Below are 19,101 nucleotides of genomic sequence, written 5' to 3' on the forward strand. Positions count from 1 at the left end.
GGCACCATTTCCCTCTCCCACCCCTCAGCCTAAGCACACAGCCTCCACACTCGCTACCTAACTTGCTGACACCAAGCCCCACCCTCCTGTGCTCCAAAAGAACCACCCTTCCCAGTCACATTTGTGTCAGTCCCAGGGTGATGGCCCCCCCCCCCGACCGCCCCAGAAAACCTGCCCAAACCCTTGCCCACACCACCTCTCCCAACCCAAGAGTCTTACGGGGCCTCAGTTGCACTGGTGGTAGTGATAGGTCTCATTTCACAACAGGTGAAGAGAAGAGCCTCTGCAGACGACGGGCCTGAAGGACAATGTGGCCAGGACACAACAGCAGAGCACACACAGCACACCTTAGAGATACTCCTGCAAGCACCAGGCTCCGGAGAAGAGGTGACACTACCCAGGAGGGCACTACAAAACCTCTTCTTCACAAGACCATTACCCGCAAGAACAGGAGATGAAGCTGACTTTCCTAACACAAAGAAGCAGGCAGAGACTTAGACAAAATGAGAAGGCAGAGGAATTTGTCCCAAATGAAATAAAAGGACAAGGCCACAGACAGAGATCCAAGTAAAACAGATATAAGTAACATACCTGACAGAGAATTTTAAAGTAATGATCCTAAATACATTCACTGGACTTGAGAAAAGAGTGGAAGACACCAGTGAGACCCTCAACACAGAGACAAGGAACACACAGAAGAGATAAAGAGCTCAGTGAACAAAATGAGAAATACATTTGATGGAATGAACAGTAGGATGGAAGAAGCAGAAGAATGAATTAATAACCTACAAGACAGAGTAATGGGACATAACCAAGCTGAAAAAAGAGAGAAAAAATAATACAAAATGAGAACAGACTTAGGAAACTCAGTGATTCCATCAAACACAGTACCATTCATATTATAGGAGTCCCAGAAGAAGAGGAGAGAGAAAAGGGGGGCAGAAAATTTATTTGAAGAGATAACAGCTGAAAACTTCCCAAATCTGGGGAAGAAAACAGATACCCAGACCCAAGAGGCACAGAGAACACCCAACAAAATAAAAAAAAAAAGCAAATCCACACCAAGACACACTGTAATTAAAATGACAAAATATAGTGATAAAGAAAAAAATTTAAAAGCAGCAAGACAAGACAGTTACATACAAGGGAAACCCCATTAGGCTAGCAGGGGATTTTTCAACAGAAACTTTCCAAGCCAGAAGGGAGTGGCATGATATATTCAAAGTACTGAATGGGAAATATCTGCAGCCAAGAATACTCTAGCCAATAAGGCTATCATTCAGAACAGAAGGAGAGAGAAAGAATTTCCCAGACGAAAAAAAAAAAAAACGTTTCCCAAACGAAACTAAAGGAGTTCATGACCACTAAACCAGCCCTGCAGGAAATATTAAAGGGGACTCTGAGTGGAAAAGAGACACCAAAAGGGACAGTGTGAAGACAGAAAACACAAGAGCAATAAAAACGAATATTTCTGTAAAATATCAGTAAAGGAACTTACAAAATAAGAGGATGTGAAATATGATGCCACATACCTAAAACACAGGGAGAAGAGGTGTAAAGAATGGGTTCAAATTTAAGCAACCATCAACTTAATATAGATTGCTATAAGCAGAAGATGTTACATACAAACCTAATGATAACCACAGATCAAAAACCACTAATAAATATGCAAAGAATAAAGAGCAATACATCCAAATATATCACTAATGAAAACGAGCAAACCATCAAAGAAAAAAGACAAGAAATGATCAGAGAAAATCTTCAGAAACAACCACAAAACAGGTAATAAAATAGCAATACATATCCATCGATAATTACTTTGAATGTAAATGGACTAAATGATCCAATCAAAAGACACAGAGTGACAGGATGGATAAAAAAACAAGACCCATCTCTATGCTGATTATAAGAGACTCATTTTAGACTTAAAGACACCTGCAGATTGAAAGTGAAGGGATGGTGAAATATTTATCATGCAAACATGTCAAAAAAGAGGCAAACCAAGAAAAAAAAGACTAACTATAGAGAACAAACTGATGGTCACTGGAGGGGAGGTGGGGGGATTGGGGAGGGTGGGTGCTAAACACATGATGGGCATTAAGAAGGGCACCTGTGATGACCACCGAATGTTGTATGTAAGTGATGAGTAACTAAATGCTACACCTGAAACTAATATTGCACTATAGATTAACTAGCTGGAATTTAAATAAAAACTTGGAAGAAAAAAAAAAAAGCCAGAATAGCAATACTTATATAAGACAAATTAGACTTTAAAACAAAGACAGGGGCAGCTTCCAAGATGGTGGAGGAGTAGGAGAACTTAATTTCATCTGGTCCCAGGAATTCAGCTGAGATAGCTTACCAAACCATTCTGAACACCTGCAAACTCAACTGGAGATCTAAGAAAAGAATAGCTACAACTCCAGGAATAGAAAAGCAACCACTTTCTGTAAAGTAGGAGGTGCAGAGAAGTGAATCTGAGGTGATATAGGGGAAGACAGACCGCAGGGGGAGAGAGCCTCCGTCAGCAGGCTACCAGCAAGTGATAGAGCAGCAGAGCACAAAGTCTGCTCCGCTGAGGGACTTCGCTCAGGCGACTAACCAGGGGGTGGAACCCTTGCTGGGACAGTGTGGTCTCAGAATCCTCAGGGGTCACAGGAAGACCACAGGTGTCTGAGTGCAGCAAAGCTCCCAGGTATCAGAGTGGGGAAGCCGGCCGCAAAGAGTGAGCCCTGGAGTGGATTCTCCTCTCAGGGTTGCCACAAACCATGATCCGGGGCACAGTTGGGCCCCTGCCAACAAAGGCAGAACCGCGGTGAGACCCCTCCCTTCCTCTCCCAGGAGGAGCGGCACAGGAGCCCGCCACAGGAGTCTGCTGGGTTTGGAGACTCCAAATGGGGTCGGTCCTGTGCCAGAGACAGAAATGCTCCACCACAAGCCAGATGAGCACAGAGTGCAGCCTGCCGTAGACTAGGGAAACAGGAGTGACTGACTGCTTTTGTCTGAGGGCACACTGAGAAGTGGGGCCCCGAACTCTAGGCTCTAGGGAGAGATGAGGAGACCGCCATTTTCATTCTCATCCCCTAAAGCTGCAAAGAAAGCCTTCAGGGAACAACAGCCACATAGAGCAAACCTGAGCACATTACTTAATCCAGCCCCTGGCAAGGGCAGGGCAGTTCCGCCTCCCGCAGAGACATTTGAGAGTCAACGCAACAGGCCCCTCCCCCAGAAGAACATCATCCAGCCAAGACCTAGTTGACCGATCAACGAGAACTGCACAACTCCAGCACTAGGGGAATACAGCACATAGAACTCATGGCTTTTTTCTCATGATTCTTTAGTCTTTCAACTTTATTTTTTTCTTCTTTAAAATTTTTCTTCTTTCCTTTTTCAACCAACTTATTTTATCAACTTTTAAAATCATTTTTTAATTTTCATTCTAGCCCTTCATTGTATTTAACCTTATTTTTGTATATACAGAAGTTTTTCTTTCTTTAAAATCTTGGGATGCAGTTTCTTCTAACAGACCAAAATACACCCAAACTCGTGTATGGCTCTGTTCTATTCACCTGCCTGATTATATTCCCTTTTTTCTTCTTCCCTTTTTTTTTTTTTTAATTTTCACCTTTACATTTACATTCTATCCTTTCAATGTAATTTTATTTTTGTATATATAAGTTTCTCTTTCTTTATAATTTTGAGATGTGGTTTCCTCTAACTGACCAAAATACTCTCAGGAGATAGTATATTGCTCTGTTCTGTTCACCTGTTTATATCCTTTCCCCCTTTTCTTTTTATTGTTGTTGGTTTTTTTCTTTCTCTTTTGTTTTTTCTTGTTTTTTAATTTCCATTTTTACAGTTACATTCTATCCTTTCATTGTATTTAATTTTATTATTGTACATATACAAGTTTTTCTTTTGTTATAATATTGGGATCTAGTTTTCTAAGAAAACAGATCAAACTACAATCCAGCATATTGCTCTATTTGGCTCACCTGTCTGATTCTATTCTCCACCCCACCCCCTCTGGTTTTGGGTCTCTTCTGATTTGTTTAGTATATATTTCTCTGGGGTTATTGTTGCCCTTTCAGTATTTTGTTCTCTTGTTCATCAGTTCTTCTCTGGACAGAATGACAAAACAGAAAAACTCACCTCAACAAAGAGAACAAGAGGCAGTACTGACTGCCAGAAACCTAATCAATATGGACATGAGTAAGATGTCAGAACTAGAGTTCACAATAACAATTATAAAGAAACTAGCTAGGGCACCTGGGTGGCTCAGATGGTTAAGCGTCTGCCTTCGGCTCAGGTCATGATCCCAGAGTCCTGGGATCGAGTCCCGCATCGGGCTCCCTGCTCCTTGGGAGCCTGCTTCTCCCTCTGCCTCTCTCTCTCTCTGTCTCTCTCTCTCTCTCTCTCTCTCTGTGTCTCTCATGAATAAATAAATAAAATCTTAAAAAAAAAAAAAAGAAACTAGCTAGGCTTGAGACACTAGAGAATCCCTTTCTGGAGAAATAAAAGAACTGAAATCTAGCCAAGTTGAAATCAAAAAGGCTATCACAAATGCAATAAAAAATGGAGGCTCTAACTGCTAGGATAAATGGCAGAAAAAGAATTAGTGATATAGAAGACCAAACAATGGAGAATAAAGAAAGCTGAGAAAAAGAGATAAACAACTACTGGATCACAAGGGAAAAATCCGAGAGGTAAGTGATAACATAAAGTGAAACAATATTAGAATAATTGGGATCCCAGAAGAAGGGGGGAGGGGCAGAAGGTATAGTGGAGCAAATTATAGTGGAGAACTTCCCGAATCTGAGGAAGGGAACAGGCATCATAATCCAGGAGGCACAGAGAATCACCTCAAAATCAATAAAAATAGGTCAACACCTGAAAGCAGCTTGGACAAAAGTCTGTAACCTACAAGGGTAGGACGTGTAGATTGGCAGCAGACCTATCCACGGAGACCTGGCAGGCCAGAAAGTACAGGTATGATATATTCAAGGTGCTAAATGAGAAAAATATTCAACCAAGAATACTTTATCCAGCTAGGATGTCATTCAAAATAGAAGGAGAGATAAAAAGCTTCCAAGACAAATAGAAACTAAAAGAATTTGCAATCACTAAATCAACCCTGCAAGAAATATTGAAAGAGATCCTCCAAGAAAAGAAAGAGCCTAAAAGCAACATAGACCAGAAAGGAACAGAGACAATATACAGTAACAGTCACCTTACAGGCAATAAATGGCACTAAATTCATATCTTTCAATAGTTACCCCAATTGTAAATGGGCTAAATGCCCCAATCAAAAGGCACAGGGTATCAGACTGGATAAAAAAGCAAGACCCATGGATATGCTGTCTGCATGAGACTCTAAAACACCAAAAGAAAGATGGGGTAGCAATCCTTATATCAGACAAATTAGATTTTAAACCGAAGACTGTAATAAAAGATGAGAAAGGAGACTGTATCATACTTAAAGGGTCTATCCAACAAGATCTAACAACTGTAAATATTTATGCCCTTAACATGGGAACAGCCAATTCTATAAGCCAATTAATAACAAAATCAAAGAAACATATCAACAATAATACAATAACAGTAGGGGATTTTTAACACCCCCCTCACTGAAATGGACAGATCATCTAAGCAAAAGATCAACAAGAAAACAAGGGCTTTGAATGACACACACACTGGACCAGATGGACTTCACAGATATATTCAGAGCATTCCATCATAAAGCAACAGAATACACATTCTGCTCGAGTGCACATGGAATATTCTCCAGATTCGATCATATCCTGGGTCACAAATCAGGTCTCCACCACTACCAAAAGACTGAGATCATTCCCTGCATATTTTTGGACCACAGTGCTTTGAAACTGAAACTCAACCACAAGCGGAAAGTTGGAAAGAACTCAAATACATGGAGGCTAACAAGCATCCTACTAAAGAATGAATGGGTCAAACAGGAAATTAAAGAAGAATTAAAAAAAATTCATGGAAACAAATGAAAATGAAAACCCAACTGTTCAAAATCTTTGGGATGCAGCAAAGGCAGTCCTAAGAGGAAAGTATAAAACAATACAAACCTTTCTCAAGAAACAAGGTCTCAAATACACAACCCAGGGGTGCCTGGGTGGCTCAGTCATTAAGTGTCTGCCTTCGGCTCAGGTCATGATCCCAGGGTCCTGGGATCCAGCCCCACATCAGTCTCCCTGCTCCAAGGGAAGCCTGCTTCTCCCTCTCCCACTCCCCCTGCTTGTGTTCCCTCTCTTGCTGTGTCTCTGTCAAATAAATAAATAAAATCTTAAAAAAAAAAAAAATACACAACCCAACCCTACACTTAAAGGAGCTGGAGAACAAACAGCAAAAACAGCCTAAACCCAGCAGGAGGAGAGAAATAATAAAGACCAAGCAGAAATCAATGAAATAGAAACCAAAAGAACAGTAGAACAGATCAACAAAACTAGGAGCTGGTTCTGTGAAAGAATTAATAAGACTGATAAACCCCTGGCCAGACTTATCCAAAAGAAAAGAGAAAGGACCCAAAGAAACCATGAATGAAAGAGACGAGATTACAACGAACACCGAAGAAATACAAACAATTATAAGAACATATCATGAGCAACTATATGCCAACAAATTAGACAATCTGGAAGAAATGGATGCATTCCCAGAGACATATAAACTACCAAAACTGAAACAAAAAGAAATAGAAAACCTGAACAGACCCATAACCTGCAAGGAAATTGAAGCAGTAATCAAAAATTTCCCAACAAATCAGAGTCCAGGGCCAGATGGCCTCCCAGAAGAACTCTACCAAACATTTAAAGAAGAATTAATACCTCTTCTTCTAAAGATGTTTCAAAAAATCAAAATGGAAGGAAAACTTCCAAACTCTTTCTATAAGGCCAGCATTACCTTGATCCCAAAACCAGACAAAGACCCCACCAAAAAGGAGAATTACAGACCAATATCCCTGATGAACAGGGTGCCAAAAATCTCACCAACATACTAGGCAATAGGATCCAACAGTACATTAAAAGGATTATTCACCACAACCAAATGGGATTTATTCCTGAGCTGCAAGGTTGGTTCAACATCAGCAAATCAGTCAATGTGATACACCACATTAACAGAAGAAAGGACAAGAACCATATGATCCTCTCAACAGATGCAGAAAAAGCAATGGACAAAGTACTGCATCCTTTCTTGATTAAAACTCTTCACAGTGTAGGGATAGAGGCAACATACTTCAGTATCATAAAAGCCATATGCAAAAAGCCCACAGTGAATATCATTCTCAATGGGGGAAACTGAGAGCTTTTCCCTTAAGGTCAGGAACATGGCAGGGATGTCCACACTCGCCACTGTTGTTTAGCATAGTACTAGAAATCCTAGCCTCAGCAATCAGACGACAACAATGCCTTTTATTCAGAAATAAAAGGCATCTGAAATTGGCAAAAAAGTCAAACTCTCACTCTTCACAGATGACATGATACTCTGTGGAAAACCCAAAAGACTCCACCCCCAAACTGCCAGAACTCACACAGGAATTCAGCAAAGTGGCAGGATAGAAAATCAATGCACAGAAATCAGTTGCATCTCTATACACCAACGAGAATGAAGAAAGAGATTTAAGGGAGTCAATCCCATTTACAACTGCACCAAAAACCCTAAGATACCTGGGAATAAACCTAGAATATCCAATGGGAAACAGTCTCTTCAACAAATGCTGTTGGAAAAACTGGACAACAACATGTAAAAGAACGAAACCAGACCACTTTCTTACACCATACCCAAAAGTAAATTTGAAATGGATTAAAGACCTAAATATGAGACTTGAAACCATAAAAATTCTAGAAGAGAGCATAGGTAGCAACTTCTCTGACATAAGCAATAGCAACTTTTTCTAGATAGGTCCCCTGAGGCAAGAGAAACAAAAGCAAAAATAAACTACTGTCACACACACACACACACACACACACACACACACACACACACACACACAGAGAAATACACAATGAAGTATTACTCAGCCATAAAAAAGAATGAAATCTTGCCATTTGCAACAACATGGATGGAGCTACAGAGTATAATGCTAAGTGAAATAAGTCAAAGACAAATACCATATGATTTCACTGACATGTGGTACTTAAGAAACAAATGAGCAAAGGAGAAAAAAATGAGACAGACCAAGAAACAGACTCTTGAGAACAAACTGATGGTTACCAGAGGAGAGGTGGGTAGGGGGATGGGTTAAACAGGTGACGGCGACTAAGGAGTACACTTGTGATGAGTAACAGATCATGTACGGAATTCCTGAATCACTATATTGTATACCTGAAACTAATATAACACCGTATGTTAACTAACTGGAATTAAAATAAAAACTTGGAAGTTCTAGAGAAAGGGACAGTACCTCTTTATGGATCTGTATCTAAAATAAGGCTGACAGGGCACTAGCCCTTCCCTTCTAAATTACTGGAGAGAGTGGCCAGCTGCCAAGGGGAATGAGCTACATACTAGGAAATTACTTCACACAGATAAACTTTATAGAAAGATTTGATGAGGATAAATCGTCCTGATTTCCTTGACTATTCTCAAGCTACCCCCTTCTCTCCCAAGGACAAAAAGGAATATTCCTCAGGCAACAAAGATAAAAGGGATCCAAACAGGTGGCAGTGGAAGAAAGGTGAGAAAGAGCCAACACATAAGTTATAAGTTTCCCAGTTCTTTCATTAATTAGCTACCTGACCTTGGACAAGCTGCAACTTCTCTGGGCCTCATCCATAAAATGAGCTGAATGATTTAATACCTTCTACTAGCAGCTCTAATATTCCAAGGTAGAGCCTATATTTAAAATTCTGCTGAAAATGGTATCAGGACTGCCCATCTGTCTGAAAATGGTATCAGGACTGCCTATCTGTAATCTGATCAACACAAGTGGCCAACAGTAACACAACTAGGTTAGTTGGATCAAGGTTGTAATATATACACACATTTATACATATCCTCCTTGTATCTTGTACATATCTTGGCATATTAATGTTAGAATATATAATATATAGCAGCTAATATATAGTAGTAGATATATTGTATATGTAGTTAATATATGTAGAATATATAATAGTTGTTAATATTCATTAAAATGCAAAAATTTCCTGAACATATTAATAAATAAATAAATGTAACACTTTTTAGGAATGTAATCTTAAAAGCTGTAAGGATAATAAGACAATTCATATTTCCAAAATTTTTAATATGTTCAAGTTTTCTCTGTTGTATATTACAATGTTCTAATCCCTAGATTTATTTTTTATAGTTATCTACATATATACTACCTGTGTCTTGACAAATAATAATAAAAAAAAAATTGGGAGACAATGCTCCTCTGCTTAGCCTATTAGTGAATTTACCTTCATTAAGGTATTAAGAAATAAGTGAAGATATTATACAAATTTGTGAATTTATAAGAAATTTTTCATACCAATAAAGCAGAGCGGGTAGTTTATGATTAACATAGAAGATCTTATTAAACCACTGCACTGAGATTATAATCATAAAATAAAAATTGAGTGATTAAATGAGCTATTTCCTTTCTCCGTTTAGACATTAGTTTGTGTGTACTCTCATAAATACATTACTTATATCTAACAAGATAATTTTGGACAATGTCAATGAGTTTAGTGATGAGCAGATGATCAGAAGGCTATTATAGACCACTCTTTTATGAACTTTAGAAGTAATAAAATAATTTTATTACAGGAGAACACTTACCTTTTAGATGAAAAAACCTTAAAATCAGAAACTACTATTTAGTTTATAATTAAAGCGTCCACTAATTTAAAGAGCTAACTGCTGGTTTTTAAGCTAAAAGGTCTGTTCTTTGGCTAGCTTTCACTAGTTTCACAAGTGGCAGTGTGCACAGAGGCGCAGGCCATGGAAATCAGAGGCTGCAGGGAATCCTAGCTGAGCTACTTACACCCTGTTACTTTGGGTAACATAATCCCTTTGTTCCTCGATTTCCTCAACCAAGGAAAGTAAGAAAGGGATACTAACACACTCTACTTCATAAGATTATTGTGCGCATTGAGTTAATATGTGAAAAGCGCTCAGTTATTTTTCAGATTTTAAGCACAGTTATATATATAGTCCAACAAATTTTCATATGGTAACATTTCTACTGAATATGTACTTAATCAATCCAGCAATTCACTGTTCCATCTAAAGTTTCAACAGAAAAATAACTCGTTAATTTGCAAAATACTTTATGTTGCTTTAGACTTTAGTTGATATACAAAGACACTTGCTATATGGTCATCACACATACATACATGATACAGATAAATGCTTACAGTCTAAAATAATATATCCAAACAAACAGGGTAAGAGATGTAAATTATTTAACAACCTCTAACATCCCTACCTCGACTGCTTTCCTCAGCTCTGTCTACTTTAAGTGTTTATTTTTCTTATCCTTAACTGTTACTGCCAAAGTATACCACCTCTGTGTCCTAAGTTTTCCTGGAAATTTGATACTGAGCTGTGTACTTTGTGTACAAAGATGATACCTATATTATTCTACAAAGGAAACGATTAAAAAGTAGAAAAGTAAAATTGATAGATATGAGTGACTCAAAATTTTTGTGAATTTTATAACTGACTGTATGAGATATTAAGGGTTTTCAATTATAAGTATATTCTGAATTGTTTTCAAAAATAATTTTGTTACAGAACATTTACTTATTTCCTTTTAAAAGTTTCTACTTGAATTAAGAAGGGCTATCTTTCAATGTATACTTCAATGTTTGAGTATTTTCAAAATACTTCATTTATTATCATTTTGTATTTGTATTTAGGTGAATTTCAATTTGTTAAAAAAGATCCTTGGGGAGCACCTGGGTGGCTCAATCTGCCTTTGGCTCAGGTCATGATCCCAGGGTCCTGGGTTCGAGCCCCACATTGGGCTCCCTGCTCCGCGGGAAGCCTGCTTCTCTCCCTCTCCCACTCCCCCTGCTTGTGTTCCCTCTCTTGCTGTCTCTCTCTCTCTGTCAAATAAATAAATAAAAATCTTTAAACATTTATTTTTAAGTAATCTCTACACCTGGGGCTCAAACTCATGACCGTGAGATCAAGAGTCGCATGCTTTACTGACTATGCCGGCCAGGTGCCCCTCATAAATAATATTTAACATGTGATGAATAAAATACATTATTCTTCATTTGAATGTTGTTAGTGGCCTCAGGTAAAGAACTTGAGAGCTATAGGTTTCTGACTTTTATTAAGCCTCTCAAAAATCATATAATATTAAAAAATATGAAAATTTAACATTACCTTACCACATAGTACTACTTATAATAATTTTAACTGAAGATATAGTTTGATTTACAATGAATCAAGACTTCAATATTAAATTAATATTGTTAAAACCATACTAAAAGTCGTCACCTCAACAATATCTTTTTCAAGGAAAATAAAACTTTTCAAAAATTAAATCTAGACATACCTCTAACATTAATTGTGTAAATTCTTCATTACTAAGGAATGTAGGTTTCCAGTCCTGTCGAATTTCACTGGCATCTGACTGTGCAGTGATTTCTGTAAAGATTATTTGACACATTAGTGGCATACTCCAAACACAGGGTAGGGGTAAGGGGTGGTACCAAAGTCCAACAAGTTGCTTTCTCTCCTCCCTATTTAAGATGAGAACCACAGGCAGTAACATTCATTGGTTTAGGTAGGTATCAGGAGGCCTGGGCTTGGGTGTGATGAAATACATGGACTAATGTGGCAAGTTATTTCCTTGGATTTGGTCTCTTGGAAATAACTAGTCTCTGGTTTTTCTTTGGGGAGCTTTGACAGCCTGTATTGCTGAAGGCCTGAGAATGCTTCCTGCTTGGCATGATAACCAAATAAGAACCAGAACAAGCATATTAGAAAGAAGCATTAGAAAGAAATTCTTTCTTCTCATCCTTCTCTTGACATTCAAATGGTGGAATGTAGCTACAGCAGTCGTAAGGACATGACTCTGGAGGAAAGGAGCCAAGGAGGTCAGTCAGTCAGTCTGCTTCTAACTAAGATGACTTTAGGCTTGCCTATTACCAGGCAGAAAGATTCCTTCCAATCTGAGGTGCTCTATTCTGAACTAATCAAGGAGACTAAAATTTGGGGGAAAACTTTAAAGTAATAATCCCAGAGTGGTTTTGCTTAGTGTCCTCTTGAATGTTTTCTTAGTGGTAGGGAACTGGTCAAAAATCTGGAAATCCCTGGCTTGGAGCACACATTTTAACAAAATTATTAGTTTATTTTGCAACATTTTTCTAATGGATTTAGTTATGAGAAAGCTATTTATAAATGATGAAATCTGAACTACTTAGGTAATAAATATTTTTTCCATTTTTAAATGCAGATATATTCAACCAGGCAAAATAAAAATCTATAACATAGATTTTACTTTACAAAATATATTCTACTTTGCAGTGAAAAGTAGGGACTAATAAGCTGTTTTGATTTTGTATTACCAGGTATGTAAACACAGGATATTAAATTGTCACCCAACATTTGGCGTATTGGAAATGCCTGTACTACAATATGATGAGTAAGAAGTCTAGCTACTAATTCTGTGGAATATAGTCATGCTTTTCAAATTCACACCAATTATACACATTGAGAAAAAGAATTTAAATCCACAAGCAAATCCATCAAGTTTAGTTACACAGGCTTAGAGTACTAATAAAAGTATTTAAGAACTCCCTTTCAATTTAAGGTAAATTTTTCTTTTGTAAGAATTATATACCCAATTTTGAAAAAAAAAAAAACTGACCTACTTAAATGCCAGAATTAATCCTCTATTATCAGGGGCAAATGCATTCATATGATTTCATTTCATTCAGCAATCATTTATTGAACTGCAATGTCTGAGGGGATTGAGTGTGCTAACAAGGGACACTAAGGTTAGTGAGAATACTATTTGCAGAGGTAAAATGTAATGATAATGGTGACAATAAAAATGAAGACAAGCGATCTTGACACATTTACAGAAGAATCAACAGAATTTGGCAACTGTGATACAGTACTAAGGAAGGTGAAAAAAATCTGAAAGTCTTTTCAGCTTGAGTCCTAGGGCCTGAAAGGGTAGTGTTGTAAAAATGTAAAAAGGAAGTTGAGAGAAAGAGGTGACTTGATGAAATGAAAATGAATTCACAGTTTCAGATGTACAGAGTTTGAGCACATGCAAAAGAAAGATCTAGAAGTTATCTGGAAACAAAAGACTGACAAGTTTGCATCTAAAAATATAGATATGGTAGTTTAATAGAGAGGCAATATTGATGCTATGGAATGAGATAACCAAGGAAAAGAGTCTAGAGAAAGCAAGAGCACAAAAGAGATCCAGGGGGAGAAAAAGAGTTTCAGTTAGGAATGGGAGGTGAATGAAGAAGTGCAGTATAACACAGGCCACGGGGGGAAAAAAGCCAGTGGCGGATGGATTAAAATTTCCAGTGCAGGGGCACCTGGGTGGCTCAATGGGTTAAGCATCAGACTCCTGATTTCAGCTCAGGTCATGATCTCAGGATCCTAGGATCGAGACCCGAATCTGGCTCCACGCTAAGCATGGAGCTTGCTTGGGAGTCTCTCTCTCCCTCTGTGCCTCCCCCCCACTCACACACTCTCTCTCTGTAATAAATAAATAAATCCTTTTAAAAAAACTTCCAGTGCATTAGGTATAAGAAAAAGCTATTGCTATTGTTTGATTGGCAGCAGAATGGGTGGGCCTGCTGGCATTTGTGAAATTAACAAAAATAATTTCAAAGAGGTGGTGGAGCATAAACCAGCCTGGTAATGCATGACTCCGTAAGCCCTGGAGGAGTAAATAAAAGTACTAGTTACAAATTCTCCTTCGGAGAAGTTTTGCGGTTTCATTTGCATCTGGAAAAAGAAAGGTCCTTCTACATGTTTTCCATCTGTTATCTCTGTTACGAAAATACTCAATGTTCTTTAAATTATTCATGACTCATTTAGTCAAAATGATTTTCTTCAATTAATAATCATTTTATTTTATAAACAGTGTTTATTTCCTAGACATACACTGAAATCATCTTTTAAAATGGCATACAAGGCCCTCATGATGTGGTTCTTGCCTTTCTTTGAAATATACCCATAATTTTCCAACTCAACTATGCTCCAATTACACTGAACCCTCCCTGCTTTTCTGCTTTTACACACACTATTTCCTATTTCCTCCAGGTGAAACGCTGTTCTCCTTACTTAATCTAAAAGGAAGACTCAGCTAAAAAATCAACTATTTTTAAGGCTTTCCTGACACATTTTTTTTCCTCTGTGTTCTCATAGCAAGTTTATGGTTTACAAACACTACTCATGTTTTAAGTATCTGCACTGAAAATTAGTTGTTTACATGTTTGTCTTCCTTGGCTTGAGTTAACTGAGGGCCAGGACTGCTGCTCTGCACCCCAAGAATATAGGATTTAGTAGGCACTAAATAAATGTTTGTTGAATGAAATAAAGAACATATCAGGAAACCTTTAAAAAGACAATTGATTTCTTTTTCTCAAAAAAAGGTGAGGAAGCATCCAATTTTAAGAATCACTGTCAAGATTCTATCACATTATGCTTTAAGGGAGACTCTGTTATTTTAAAAAATCCGTTGATAAAGTTAAAATTTTACCTTTATGTTTTCGTAAAAAATCAATGCTCTTCTGCAGAACAGTAGATTTGTCCATCTTCCTAGCATTACCAGGAAGCATGGATCCCAGTTCTTTAATGAGAACATTAAATTGATCTCTACGTTTCTTTTCAGATTTGTTTCTAGATACTCTGATGGAAAAAAAAAATTAAGCAGCTTTCAAACAATCCATTTGATTATACACATAGTTTAATACAAAGCTCACTTTGGATACAACTACACACCATGAACTTCCATCAATACAGGTGGTAATAAGTATTTATCCACGGGTTACCAACAATGTACAGTTAATTTTCTTCTCAGCTTATCACTGAAGAACTTACATATTAAGCATTTAGCAAACATATTCTTAGGAAAATGCCAGTAAGACAAACCTCATTCAAATCTCAGGTTTTATTTAATCTAATATTTACCAGGAATATGTATTTTCCTTATTAGGTTATTATGAATATTACTGAGATACATTTGTGGAACTGCATATAATGTGTAAATACAAATTATTCAAAATTACTAGTTAGGAGAAAGTTACCCATCTCCTGTAAATTTTAAATTACAAACAAATCTAAAAATGAAAATCTCTCTACCCTCAGGCTTATCCATATAGTCTTCCTCTTTATTCCTGTATGCCAGGCTCTACCACAGAGCTATAACCATTTGTTTGCATATCTCTCTCTCTCCATTAGGCTGTGTACACCTTGATAACAGAGCCCCAATTTTTTCATCTAAGCACTTAAGGGTAACAAACAGTAAGCACTCAAAATATGCATGCCAAATGAATAATGAATACTGTTGTATGTGAAGCAGCTAACCAGTAAACAAATATCGAGTGGCACCAAGACCTTCAGACAGTAAATACAATTATTCATATAGTAATTAATCATTCTATAATACCTCTAATTGTCTACTTTGTGAAGTTAGATTTTCTAATTCAGTTTTTGTTTAAGCAATGTATACTCATTTCCCAAAAGGTTAGAGGATAATTTTATTTATTTTTTGTTTTTCAGTAACAAAGAAGCATTTATTCTATATTAGTACTGGGAAAAAATATAATGGTTCAAACCTCTTAAGAAACGTAATAGATACTAAAATCACTCCTTCATCAAACAGTGAGTGCTTGCTATAATAACAGAGACTATGCTAATAAAGGCTAGGGATACTGGGAAAAGACAAGTTCTTTCAAGAAATTTATCCAAATCCTATGGAAATTCAGAGGAACCAGAGATGGCATCCTCATGCACTGAAGGCTGAGTGAGAAAAGGGTGGTAGTGGAGTGTATGCAAGGCACCCCAGGTACAGGAAACTTGTACAGGAATGAACACCTATCACAAGTAGTTCAATCTCATTAACATGGCCAATGAATAGGCTTTCTCTGCCCCAGTATGCTAGAGCTGGGGGGGGGGAGAGGGGGAAGACATAAATGCTGGAAAAAATCATGAAGTTTTTATGTTACATAAAAGGATTTTAATTTAATCCTGAAAGTCATGGGAAGGCACTGAAATGTTTTAATGCAAAAAAATGATGGGAACAGAACTGCTTGTTAATAAGACCATTCTGGCATCAGAGCAATGAAAGGATCAATGCTTGGTGAAACAAATTCATTTAGCAAATACTCTTGAAAACTTACTGTATGGCAAACAAGCCTGGACACCACATGACCATTTAGGAGGCCAGTGCAACATCCCAGCCTATAAACCATGGCAGTGGTAGTGTTAACAGAGTAGTGTGGGTTTGAGGGTTAAGAGGCAGAACTATCCATTTTAGGTAAATCAGACCTGGTTTGCAGTGGAAAGCAAAAGAGAAACCTAAGAGGATTCCCAAATTACTGATAATGCTGTTTATTAATGTGAAATAAAAACATGTGATACTGGTTTTGGCAGACAGATGGTTTGGAAAGAATTTAGATACAATGAAATTACCTGTTTCACATTTTAAAAGATATACACAAGAGGCTTAGATATACAGATCTAGTTATATTCCTCTATAAAAGAGTAAGAAATAAGCATTTGAGAATTAGCATGTATGAAGTATCTGAACACATGAATTGGGATAAAAATAAAAGTCAATACTCACTGCATACTACTGATGTGCTAGGCACTACTACAAGCACTTACGAAATCTCATTTATTCCTGAGGTAGACTTTCTTACCAATTTTCACTTTACAGGTGACAACTCAGGGACAAAGGAGAACATGCCCAGTGCCAAACAGCTACCATTAATAATTCAAATCAGCCATTTTTATTCCAGGGCAAGAAAACATATAGAAATCACATATTGCCAACTCTATCACTGGATCACAACCACTAAAGTCAACTTCACTTCATATTACATTTAGGCTGGAACTTCTCAGCCCTTGTGATGACTTCACTGAGAACAGGCCACAGATGTTTCATTTTGAGGATGGGTATAAAACCCCCTTTGTTCTTGATTCAACACTAAGGTACTTGAACTCATCATTGTTTTAGTCAGAGCTCACTGTGGTCCTCCTTAATTCTGACAGTATAGTGAGGTTCTTTCTTTTTCTCCAATGTCTTCCAGAGCCACAGTATTTCTGGTTCCCTAAAAACATTATCAAACTTTCAGAGTCTTCAAAAATAGAATACACTTAGCTTACCTTATCCATCTATAAACTTGGCCTTTAAGACTGTCCAAGTCAATTCCTTACAGTTCTACCTCTTCATTCAGGCCAGACTGAAGAACTTTCCTTCACCAGATTGAGGTTAAGGGATAAGGGGTTGTCCTATATATTTTTAGCTTCAAATCCAGGTCTTTTTATTTCCTTGAATACATTGTATAGTTTTCCTCAAAATCTTCTTAGATATATTTTAATCATTCATTAAAGTATTCAGCAACTTACCTGGTTATTGTATTTTTCATATCCCAGTCCCCCCATTTTTTTGCTAAATACAGACATATAAGAACTATTACTTATTACATGTTTATATTTGTTATCTGTGTATAATACAACAACCTCCACCCTTGTCTAAGCACCCACACAGTTCAACACAGCTGGAAAAAAAAAAAAACGCAGAAAGTGTTTACTACTCACTCTGAGGGACTATAAACTTTGCTATAATGCTACCTGGACCCTCCCCATCCTGATACTCTAACTGCCAACACTCCTATTTAAGGTAGAAGCCCCCATCAGTACCACCATGACTCTAGATCCCATTCCCTCACCTACTTAAGGATACCTCTCCAACAAGTCTTTCCTCCCTTTCCCCACTGTCTACTTTCCCTTCTATGGGAGAATGGAGGCATGTGGAGGTCATAGGAGCCTAGCCTGAAAGAACTCCCAATCGCCACAGCTGAAACAATTTGAGCAACAAAATAAGAGAGCAGTGGAGTATATAACCTAGAGTATAAACACACGAGTCCATACAGACATAGAAAAATGGGAAACAATGTTTTTACAGAAATATTCCAAACATATGTAGATACCCCCTCCTATGGGAGGTGGAGCTTAATTCCCTCCATTCCTACTCTGAAGGTGGGCTACACTTAATAACTTGCTACCAAAGAATGCAGTAAGTCAAGCGGAAAAGAGTAACTATAATGGTGAATCTGGCAAACCCTACCTTAGCCGAGTGATGAAAGTTAACATCCTTAGTGATGTCTTACAGATATTATACACTCATAAAATGTGATGAGATGAGCACTTTTACAGGATACTTTTATTTAAATTATAAACTGCATACTGATAATCTAAGCTTTTCCACCTTGCTAATATATCTAAGTTCTTAAGACAGACAGCTTTTGGAAATCACTAATTTACGATTTATTTACTTTTACATTTACTTATTTATTCATTTATTTACTATTTTACATCTTAAGTTGAACTACCTTTTTGCTTTGTCCTTGTCATCTTCTTCCACCAACCCATCAAAAATACTACCATCTTCTCTAAAAGCAAAAAGAAAGTGGATAGAGAAAATAAGAGCAAACTCATTAAGCAACAGCAATTCCAAAATGACATGTGAATCAAATCAGTTATATCCTAGGATTTTTGTAGAGTTAAAGGACTGTACAAATTCAAACTCAATTAACTGCTAACCTGTTTTCTAACAAGTAGAAAATTAAAGTTTATCCATGTTTAATTACATTTTTTAAAAGTTTATCACAAATGTGAATTTTAAAACTACTTATGTACTATATATGACATGCTAAACCAGAATTTAATTTAATCAGAGGTTAATACCTTGTTTCAAACTGTTAGTAATCAATGAAAACTACAGAAAGTCAGTGTATTTGCCATATAAGAGCGTAGCTTAAAAATTTATTTTGAGACATTCATGTTATAAAACCAGAAATCATTCATAAACAGCACAGTATCTAGCATTTAACTTATATTAACACATTTCATTCATTACTGACTAATTTGACAAGTATTTATTAA

General features: G+C 37.1%; 1 protein-coding gene across 15 annotated transcripts in view; it reads right to left on the bottom strand.

Annotated features, from left to right (window-relative positions):
• CLOCK (clock circadian regulator) overlaps positions 1–19,101 on the bottom strand; it is a 154,739-nt gene that overhangs the window by 68,491 nt on the left and 67,147 nt on the right. For all 15 annotated transcript variants that reach the window (XR_012377922.1, XR_012377923.1, XM_073891703.1 and 12 more), the window contains 3 exons: positions 18,549–18,608; positions 14,690–14,838; positions 11,513–11,604 (listed from right to left, as the gene is read on the bottom strand). Coding sequence is in view for 13 of the 15 variants with exons in the window: in XM_073891703.1 (XP_073747804.1) it covers positions 11,513–11,604; positions 14,690–14,838; positions 18,549–18,608 (301 nt within the window). In the remaining 2 variants the exon portion in view is untranslated. The remainder of the gene's footprint in view (positions 1–11,512; positions 11,605–14,689; positions 14,839–18,548; positions 18,609–19,101) is intronic.

This window comes from Callorhinus ursinus, unplaced genomic scaffold (genome assembly GCF_003265705.2).
Source record: "Callorhinus ursinus isolate GAN/ISIS: 27379988/994484 unplaced genomic scaffold, GSC_fseal_2.0 scaffold4, whole genome shotgun sequence".
In the NCBI taxonomy this organism is placed as follows: domain Eukaryota; kingdom Metazoa; phylum Chordata; class Mammalia; order Carnivora; family Otariidae; genus Callorhinus; species Callorhinus ursinus.